General features: G+C 34.6%; 1 protein-coding gene across 1 annotated transcript; it reads right to left on the reverse strand.

Annotated features, from left to right (window-relative positions):
- Positions 1-318: 318 nt before the first annotated feature.
- LOC106072429 (uncharacterized) lies at positions 319-10788 on the reverse strand. Its single transcript, XM_056013722.1, has 8 exons — positions 10634-10788; positions 9394-9484; positions 8911-8982; positions 8364-8447; positions 7434-7517; positions 2544-2624; positions 1859-1950; positions 319-493 (listed from the first exon to the last, which is right to left on the reverse strand). The coding sequence occupies exons 1-8, from the start codon at positions 10688-10690 to the stop codon at positions 389-391; spliced, it is 666 nt and encodes a 221-aa protein (XP_055869697.1). The 5' UTR covers positions 10691-10788; the 3' UTR covers positions 319-388.
- Between the last annotated feature and the right edge of the window lie 554 nt (positions 10789-11342).

The following is an 11342-nucleotide window of genomic DNA, read 5'->3' on the forward strand; positions in this document are numbered from 1 at the left end:
GATAACATAAACTCTCTTTGAAATCTTGTTTTATTTTCTTTGTCTAGTTTTCTAGTTAGTAACTAGTTGAAAATTAGTCCAAGTACAAACAACGTTGTATTAAGACTAATGTTTATGTATAGTTAAAGAAAGTCAATGACAGAAGTCCAACGTGAATGTGAAGCAATCTTTTCTTCTTTACGGCTAATTCATTGAAAGATACGACCTCTGGGTTTGTAAGTCCAAATCATTTAAAACTTAAACTTAATTTGACTGTGACATAAAGTCAATGGACTAGAACAATCACTTACAAAAAAAAAAAAAAAGAAACATTAACAATTCACACTTGAAATACAAGTTTAATTCAAACTCATGCTGGTGTGTCCCTTAAGATTGTTTCAGAATGGTGTTAAGACTGCTGTGCTCGACCCCTACAGCTCCAGCACAAAAAGCAGCACCATCTTACCGCTGGTTTTTCAGCAACAGTTTTTTTTGCCTTTCTTGTGGGAAAGTTCTGAAAATTTCAACATTTTACATTAATGATATTTTCATATGAATATTGATATTATTATTTTTTTTTTTTTTTTTCAAATAATTTTTTAGCGTGATCCAGAAGACTTGATTTAAAATAATGTCCAGATAAACTGGGATATTAGCCGTGTTTTAGGCTTCTTAATTAGAATGAATTTACCTAGAAAAAAGGTTCTAACTAGGATTTTGATATTTCAATTGCATATTTAGTAAAAGCCGCCCGTTGTATGAATAGCAGATTAGGATGTTATTTGGTCCAAGAAAGACGTTTACAATTAGTTTCTCGTAACGCCAGGTAGGCTTACCAATCAGAACTTTATAAGAATCTAAGCTCAGTCAAACACTGCATTGTAATTTGTAAACTTATTGTATTTTTATTTCACAGTACAGCTTTATAACTTTAATAATAATCAAAATTGAACTAGAAAATTGAGATCAGGTTTTAGATGTGAAGTTTAGGCATATATATATATATATACTAGCCTGACATTACCCGCGGCCTGCGGGTCTAAGTTTGTGTTTACTAATCTAGTGGATTGGATTTAGATGTGTGTTAAACTTAGCTAATGATCCTTTCAAGTTTTTTTCTCTTTCGCTACGAGAATAAAAGTAGTTTTGCGAAAATGGGTTTACCCGATGCCGATACATTCATATTGTTATGACATGATTAGGATTTAGTTATTTGTTTCGGGAATAAGGGGAAAGTTTTACTTAGCGACAAGTGATGTGACAGATCTTTAAAAAACAAGAACGCTCTAATTGACGCTACAAAGAAGACGCTTCGTGAGAGCAGTAGAATAGATATACGGATTTACGGACATAGCTGACATCGGACGATTCCCTTCGTGATTATTAAATATATTTGTAGAACAACATCAGCGTCGACTACATATTTTGATTGTTTCGGCCTTTTATTATATAATGAAATCAATGGATCTTCTTTTATATTTTCATGTGTCAAAGTAAAAAACTATCTGCGCAAAGTGCATTTCTTAAAATTAGATCTAGGTCTAAATCCTTTCTATCTTATCTAATGTCAACATTGTAGACATGGCCTAGATCCATAAAATACTATAGCTGTAATAGAGTCGGACAACTATATTTTTTTTAGGGTCTTAAGTTTGTTTTAGGGCTACAATACATACACTACGGTCTAAGTTGGTACCCAAGGAACATTCCTGCCTAGTTTTATCAAGATTGGTCAAGCGGTTTTGATGTCTATAAGTAACATCCATCCATCCATACATACATAGGCCTACATACATACATACATACATACATACATACATACATACACCACACATTCTACTTTATAATATAGATATATATATAGTTTCTATCAACTCACCGTATTGTCTTCTTGGTCATTCAATTCATATACCAAAACAGCGTTAAGGTCGCCATTGCCTGTATTCTTTTGTGAGATTTTAAACTCATTGTCTGCATGAAATATTTAACATTTTATCATTTCTAGATCTAGACTATTTCGCAATGAATTGTGGACTTAATTGTACAAGCCAAGGAGATGAGTAGACCCATTTGTCAATAAAGAAAAAATAAAAAAGGCTTAGGTCTCTACCACATTTAAAAGAAAGCGCAAATGTTACTGCCACTTACGCAACCCACAGATCGTTGGAAAAGTTTTCAAAGGGGGGGGGGGGGTGAGGGGCGCAAACATTGCGATAAGATCAAACTGCATGCAATAGATCTATTAGACACAATGCAAATACCGAATACGTTTGATATGGTTTACAAAAAAGAGAAATGATATCTAACTCAATAATGACATAACTAACATGCTTAGATAGGTCACAACATAAAATGTCCTAAAATCTTTCCCGCGATAGGAAAAAGAAGAGAAGTTAGCATAACTTTGATCGTTTTATTTTTACCTCGCAGTGATGTTTGGTCCAATTTCGACATTTTGGACCGAAGCAGCAAGTGAAGAATCAGTAAAAAAAAAACACTTATTTATAATGTTAAGAAATATACCGACTTTTGTTCTCTGATGATAACATTTGCCGTTTACTTACCTGACTCCAACACAAGAGGCTCGATCGATTCAGCAATTTTACCAATGGCAGCTACAATAACATCAACCGACTGTCCTGAAGCTGGAAGCAGACAAACAAATGTACCAAAGTTTTTTTATTTGTTTCTTTGTATATCTACATCATGTACATCGTTGTACCAAACTCAAGTGTACATTTACATCATGTACATCATTGTACCTACATAAGTGTACATTTACATCATGTACATCATTGTACCTACATAAGTGTACATTTACATCATGTACATCGTTGTAACTACATAAGTGTACATCTACCTCATGTACATGGTTGTACCTACATAAGTGTACATCTACATCATGTACATGGTTGTACCTACATAAGTGTACATCTACATCATGTACATCGTTGTACCTACATAAGTGTACATCTACATCATGTACATCGTTGTACCTACATAAGTGTACATCTACATCATGTACATCGTTGTACCTACATAAGTGTACATCTACCTCATGTACATGGTTGTACCTACATAAGTGTACATCTACATCATGTACATCGTTGTACCTACATAAGTGTACATCTACCTCATGTACATGGTTGTACCTACATAAGTGTACATCTACATCATGTACATCGTTGTACCTACATAAGTGTACATCTACATCATGTACATCGTTGTACCTACATAAGTGTACATCTACCTCATGTACATGGTTGTACCTACATAAGTGTACATCTACATCATGTACATCGTTGTACCTACATAAGTGTACATCTACATCATGTACATGGTTGTAACTACATAAGTGTACATCTACCTCATGTACATGGTTGTACCTACATAAGTGTACATCTACCTCATGTACATCGTTGTAACTACATAAGTGTACATCTACCTCATGTACATCGTTGTACCTACATAAGTGTACATCTACATCATGTACATCGTTGTACCTACATAAGTGTACATATACATCATGTACATGGTTGTACCTACATAAGTGTACATCTACATCATGTACATCGTTGTAACTACATAAGTGTACATCTACCTCATGTACATCGTTGTACCTACATAAGTGTACATCTACATCATGTACATCGTTGTACCTACATAAGTGTACATCTACCTCATGTACATGGTTGTACCTACATAAGTGTACATCTATCTCATGTACATGGTTGTACCTACATAAGTGTACATCTACATCATGTACATCGTTGTACCTACATAAGTGTACATCTACCTCATGTACATGGTTGTACCTACATAAGTGTACATCTACATCATGTACATCGTTGTACCTACATAAGTGTACATCTACCTCATGTACATGGTTGTACCTACATAAGTGTACATCTACATCATGTACATCGTTGTACCTACATAAGTGTACATCTACATCATGTACATCGTTGTACCTACATAAGTGTACATCTACATCATGTACATCGTTGTACCTACATAAGTGTACATCTACCTCATGTACATGGTTGTACCTACATAAGTGTACATCTATCTCATGTACATGGTTGTACCTACATAAGTGTACATCTACCTCATGTACATCGTTGTACCTACATAAGTGTACATCTACATCATGTACATCGTTGTACCTACATAAGTGTACATCTACCTCATGTACATGGTTGTACCTACATAAGTGTACATCTATCTCATGTACATCGTTGTACCTACATAAGTGTACATCTACCTCATGTACATCGTTGTACCTACATAAGTGTACATCTACATCATGTACATCGTTGTACCTACATAAGTGTACATATACATCATGTACATCGTTGTACCTACATAAGTGTACATCTACATCATGTACATGGTTGTACCTACATAAGTGTACATCTACCTCATGTACATGGTTGTACCTACATAAGTGTACATCTACCTCATGTACATGGTTGTACCTACATAAGTGTACATCTACCTCATGTACATCGTTGTACCTACATAAGTGTACATCTACCTCATGTACATCGTTGTACCTACATAAGTGTACATCTACCTCATGTACATCGTTGTACCTACATAAGTGTACATCTACCTCATGTACATGGTTGTACCTACATAACTGTACATCTATCTCATGTACATGGTTGTACCTACATAAGTGTACATCTACCTCATGTACATGGTTGTACCTACATAAGTGTACATCTACCTCATGTACATGGTTGTAACTACATAAGTGTACATCTACCTCATGTACATCGTTGTACCTACATAAGTGTACATCTACATCATGTACATCGTTGTACCTACATAAGTGTACATCTACCTCATGTACATCGTTGTACCTACATAAGTGTACATCTACATCATGTACATCGTTGTACCTACATAAGTGTACATCTACATCATGTACATCGTTGTACCTACATAAGTGTACATCTACATCATGTACATCGTTGTACCTACATAAGTGTACATCTACATCATGTACATCGTTGTACCTACATAAGTGTACATCTACATCATGTACATCGTTGTACCTACATAAGTGTACATCTACATCATGTACATCGTTGTACCTACATAAGTGTACATCTACCTCATGTACATGGTTGTACCTACATAAGTGTACATCTACCTCATGTACATCGTTGTACCTACATAAGTGTACATCTACATCATGTACATCGTTGTACCTACATAAGTGTACATCTACATCATGTACATGGTTGTACCTACATAAGTGTACATCTACCTCATGTACATCGTTGTACCTACATAAGTGTACATCTACATCATGTACATCGTTGTACCTACATAAGTGTACATCTACCTCATGTACATCGTTGTACCTACATAAGTGTACATCTATCTCATGTACATGGTTGTACCTACATAAGTGTACATCTACATCATGTACATGGTTGTACCTACATAAGTGTACATCTACATCATGTACATGGTTGTACCTACATAAGTGTACATCTACATCATGTACATGGTTGTACCTACATAAGTGTACATCTACCTCATGTACATCGTTGTACCTACATAAGTGTACATCTACATCATGTACATCGTTGTACCTACATAAGTGTACATCTACCTCATGTACATCGTTGTACCTACATAAGTGTACATCTACCTCATGTACATCGTTGTACCTACATAAGTGTACATCTACATCATGTACATCGTTGTACCTACATAAGTGTACATATACATCATGTACATCGTTGTACCTACATAAGTGTACATCTACCTCATGTACATCGTTGTACCTACATAAGTGTACATCTACCTCATGTACATGGTTGTACCTACATAAGTGTACATCTACATCATGTACATGGTTGTACCTACATAAGTGTACATCTACATCATGTACATCGTTGTACCTACATAAGTGTACATCTACCTCATGTACATCGTTGTACCTACATAAGTGTACATCTACATCATGTACATCGTTGTACCTACATAAGTGTACATCTACATCATGTACATCGTTGTACCTACATAAGTGTACATCTACATCATGTACATCGTTGTACCTACATAAGTGTACATCTACCTCATGTACATCGTTGTACCTACATAAGTGTACATCTACATCATGTACATCGTTGTACCTACATAAGTGTACATCTACCTCATGTACATCGTTGTACCTACATAAGTGTACATCTACCTCATGTACATGGTTGTACCTACATAAGTGTACATCTACATCATGTACATGGTTGTACCTACATAAGTGTACATCTACATCATGTACATCGTTGTACCTACATAAGTGTACATCTACATCATGTACATGGTTGTAACTACATAAGTGTAAATCCAACATTTTGTCGTCACAGAAGATTACAATTTATAACAGTGTCTTCATTTCTTTTTTGGAGTTTTTTTTTTTTGTTTTTTCTTCAGTATTTCTCAATTTTTCGACAATCAACATCTTCCTGAGCATAAACATCTTTCACCACCTATCAAGTGTTTCTGACGTTGATGAAGTCGTTGTCCACCGGATGTCTTATTTAAGTTTTATGTTCACTGTCTTCCGCGGTTGCTTTTTTTTAGGGTCTTAATTGTATGTGCTACGACCTCAAGAGTTTTTTTCGGAAGCCAGTTGCTGCTCTATAAGAGTAAACCGACACCTGAGCTACGCCCCCTGTTACACTGTCCTTCCCAATAGGATTGCTATATGATTGTGTTGTGTGCGCCACAGACTCACATCACGATGCTCCCACCTATACCCACCCCCCTGCCATCCTGCATTAGTTTCAGACCAGGAAGGAACATATGAAGTTTTCAAACAATAAAACAAACAATACGAAGGCTTACATAATCTAGAGCTGGAGTTAAACAATGCGCACTTAAGTACATGTTTACCAGAAATTTATTTGTGCCTGTAGTTTAGTCTCGTTCTAATATTTATTTAAATGTTTAGTACGATAGACTAGTAACCTATGTTTAGTTAAAGTAATAATACATTGTCACCCTTCAGATTTCTACAATGCAAATAGAAACTTTTAACCGCTTTGTATCTAGTATCAAATTAGAACTGCTAATGAATATAACTTATGAGCTAAACATATCGCAAGCACTATAACTTGTTTTTGTCGCGTTGATACAGGTTTGAACAAGGATATCTCTATGTAAGAGGGTTACTTTAAACATTGAAAAAAAATCAAAGAAATACAGATAAATAAGAGAAATAGACAGTATAAAAACATTACAATAGAATGTAATTAAGAAGGCCTTTTACACACACACACACACATATACACACATATATATATACGATGTGATCCGGAAAACGGAAATGGACAGGAAAAACTAAAAAACAAATGTTACTAATTTAAGTAGTATTTGGCGATTTTTGTGTTTGTTTGTTGTTGACTAAAGTTTGTCATGCTTGATTGACTCACCTTGCTCTGCTTTGCCTCTCGTGACTAGAATGTTCCATATATCCAGATAGTCGTTCAGAACCCTGCTGCTGAAGCTCAATTTGTCTAAAATGGTTAAAAAACAAATATAATTGTGTTATTAACCTATATTCTGTCTGTCTGGTAAAATGATTGTACACGTTCCCCCATACCCAATGTCGGAACAAGCTGAACATTTTGCGCAAATATTTTCTTTTACCTGACAAAACAAGAATTTAAAAAAAATTAACCATTTAGTTAATTAACTATTGGTAATTATATATTTTGTTTGTTAGCTCAAACAAGGGAAAGACTGATGTGGTGGCATAAGCTTAATAAGTCGCATGTGTACTTTGTAGGTAGCCGCTCTTTAAAGTTTGAAGCTAACAATAGATAACAATAATACCTTATATTTTCATAAGCGATTCGCTTAGCCCTCGAGTTCGAATTCTGGTCTTTCACTTTTATATGTATATAAATTCATTTAAAAAGCGATCACCCAGATACATTCTACTTTCTCCCCCTACCAAACAAGTGATGGGATAATAGAGTATTGAGAAAGCTAAAAGCATGAAATAGCGCTTAAAACAATTGGTAAAAATATTTGAAATTGCGCAGATTTTGTTCGTTTAGATATATTACAAACATAATTACATGACTGATTCAAGCTATGCTTTATATAAGCTTTGTTTTTTTTTCAAGTTTATGTTTCAATTGTTATGTACATCTAGACCATACTATGTATCCGACTGTGCGGTAGCGACACATTTGGTTTAAACATTTTAAAAAATTATGGTTGTTTTTTTTAGGTTATAGACTTTATAGTACACTTATCTTTAATTTTATTTTTTTGAAAATCAAATAATACATCTTTGACCTTTACTTTAAATTAAAGATAAAATACATTTTAAAAAATAAATTCTGTTATTTTACCTTCCAAAATGGCTGAAATAACAGACGTTGTTCCGAGATTTCCCGAGACTTCATTAATAAGATTAGTGACGTCCTCGTCTGTAACTAAAAGTGGAATAAATAGCTTAGAGTCAAAATATATGGTAACTTTTGATACGTATTTAGGTCAAACTATTAACTTACAACATCATCATAGTCTAAGAAAGTTGGAATGTGGATGTTGGAAGTAAGAATGTACATCATTTATTTCAAACTAAAATTTCGTGCATAGTAATATACTAGTATGGCCCTTTATCTCAGCAGATAGAGCGTCGCTTTAATAACGCAAATGTCGTGGGTGCGATCCTCTTACTGGCCTTTTTTTTTCCTCTTTATTTTTCAATAACAACTACAATATGAACGCTTAGTTTCTATTTTATCATCAAGTTTCAACAGATTATTTTAAAATGTATATCACTTGTTTTGATTAATAATCAAATATTAAAATCTATGACACCGAGTTTTATTTTTCATTATGATTCAATGATTAAGTTTCCAATGTAAATCAAAGTTAAAACCAAAATCTGACCTTGGCCTCTAAAACCCTCGGACAAAGACTTGATTTCCCTGGCAACATCGACGAGTTCTTTGGCTGTAATTCCTGAACACGTTCAATCAGAAGAAAATCATTTTAGTTTTATTTATAATAAATATTCAGATTTAAAAATATTTGGAAGTGAGATAGCTTCTCCTTTCAAATACACATACAAATTCGACATACAGTTTAAAGTTGTTAGTGACCACCTTAAACAAACTTCTAAGTTTGACTCAGTAAACAACTAGTCAGTCTCTCAAACCTGGCTGCCTGGTCGTGCGGTTTGCGCGCTGGACTGTCGTTCACATTTATCGATGGTCGAGGGTTCAAACCCTGCCCGCTCCCATCCCCCGTCGTCCTGCGGGAGGTTTGGACTAGGAAGTAATTATCTTCAACTCTGAAGGAACATCCGAAACATGTAAAACATTTTACAAAACTTCTAAGTTTGACTCAGTAAACAGCTAGTCAGTCTCTCACCTTTGGTGGCTTTGTTTAAAGTTGCTTCAACTAGATTGAAAACTTGTTGGGCTCCAATGTGGCCATCCACAGTCTCTCTTCTTAAGCAGAACTGTTGATACAAAGTAAATGACACGTTTTAGAAGGAAATGAAATAATATCAATTAAGTTAGCCTCTACCTGTTGTAGCGTTATTGATCAAAATAGTCCTTATCAAGTAGTAAATTGTGTGTATAACTTTAAACACCCAACCCCAATTTCTTGAGTTATAACAATGGGAGATGTTCATATATTGATGGTAAATCCATAACTAGCAATCTATTTGGTATATCCAGTGAACAGAACACTGAAATGTTGACCGTCAACCAATAAATAAATTTGTGCGCACTTTTCATAGGGTAGAATCAAAGCTCTAGCCTCTGTTGCTTGTAGCACAAAGAATTTTGACAAAGCTTATATCAACTCGTTCTGTCTGGTACCAATCTTGTACACGTTATTTCTCCCACTTCCCAATCTTGGATCAAGTTGAAACTTTGTACATTTATTCAGTGTCAAAACATGAATCAATAAAAAAAAACACTAATTTATTCATTCATTAGGGATAATTAATTTCTTTAGTTTAATATTGATTAAGGAAAAAATATTACAGTCTTGATAGTATGGCTATAAATGTAAAGTTTTTTTCCTTTATAGAACCTTTTTTTCACGAATTTTTTTTTATTTTGTTTGTTTATCAATTAGTCAGCACATGATCTTTTAATTAGGCGTCCTTGGTGTCTAGTTTGTCTATTTCTATGTTGATCTCTCCCAACATTCCTAGCATTGTTTTACGTTGTTCTATAGGTTCCATTATCTCGCCTTCATATTTCTTTACTTTGCTTTCAATTTCTGTCTTACTGAATTTGATTTGCTTTTAAACAATGTAAACTGGATCTTAAGAAATCAAAAGTGTAAACAAAAAGCAGTTTAGTTGTTTAGCTTTCAGTGGGAAAATCTCCTGTAAGTATATTTTTGTTGTGATACTGTATACATGACTTAACCCAGTACGAGAGTAGAACACTTTATACATGACTTAACCCAGTACGAGAGTAGAACACTTTATACATGACTTAACCCAGTACGAGAGTAGAACACTTTATACGTGACTTAACCCAGTACGAGAGTAGAACACTTTATACATGACTTAACCCAGTACGAGAGTAGAACACTTTATACATGACTTAACCCAGTACGAGAGTAGAACGCTCTAGGCGTGACTTACCCCACTACGACAATACAAGGCAATCAGTACACAAAGCAGCACACTCTGAGTTTTCATGTTGCAGATGATGTCGTTGGTTGTTGGCAAGATGAACAGAATCTCCCTCGTTGATGTTGTTGGTGATCTGACTGGAGCCTAACGCTTGCTTTATATATATTCTTTGTGTCAGTGATTTAATAGAGCTTTGCCACTTCAAGTCAAAGAAATAAATGATGCTTATCAGAGATGTCAGACATCCAATAAATTACTACCAGGTGTACAGATTGAGCAAAACATGGTGTAGTAGGTTGTTTTTACACGATTCAGAATTGAATATTATAACATCCTAGATCAAACCTCATCCAGGACGATGGGGTATGGGCGTTTCGGAACCTCATAAGTTTATGAGCAGGGTTCAAACCCCTGTCCATCGAGACGACAGTCCAGAACTTTTACCACTCAACCTTGCAGTTATTTCCTCATAAGCAATACAGTACTATACTGTTTTTGTTTTCTTAAATTATTTTGATATTAAAGTTTATTTTATTATTAGCGGTTCTGATCTTTTATGCTGTTCATCTGTTGCCTAGAGATTGCTATTGGAAATACTCGATGAAGAAACAACGAGTACTTTTAAAAGTGAAACCTTTCTTTTTTTTTTTTTAAATATGCGTTGTTTATGTAAATACTTTGAAAGCATTTTTACAACATATAGAGATAGACGACACCT

The sequence above is a fragment of the Biomphalaria glabrata genome, chromosome 16 (assembly GCF_947242115.1).
Source record: "Biomphalaria glabrata chromosome 16, xgBioGlab47.1, whole genome shotgun sequence".
Lineage (NCBI taxonomy): Eukaryota > Metazoa > Mollusca > Gastropoda > Planorbidae > Biomphalaria > Biomphalaria glabrata.

Coding starts and splice junctions, on each gene's coding strand:
- LOC106072429 (XM_056013722.1), bottom strand. CDS start 10,690: ATGAAAACTCAGAGTGTGCTGCTTTGTGTACTGATTGCCTTGTATTGT. Junction 9,485..10,633: donor CCTTGTATTGTCGTAGTGGG/GTAAGTCACGCC, acceptor TTGTATCAACAG/TTCTGCTTAAGAAGAGAGAC. Junction 1,951..2,543: donor GCCTCTTGTGTTGGAGTCAG/GTAAGTAAACGG, acceptor TATTTCATGCAG/ACAATGAGTTTAAAATCTCA.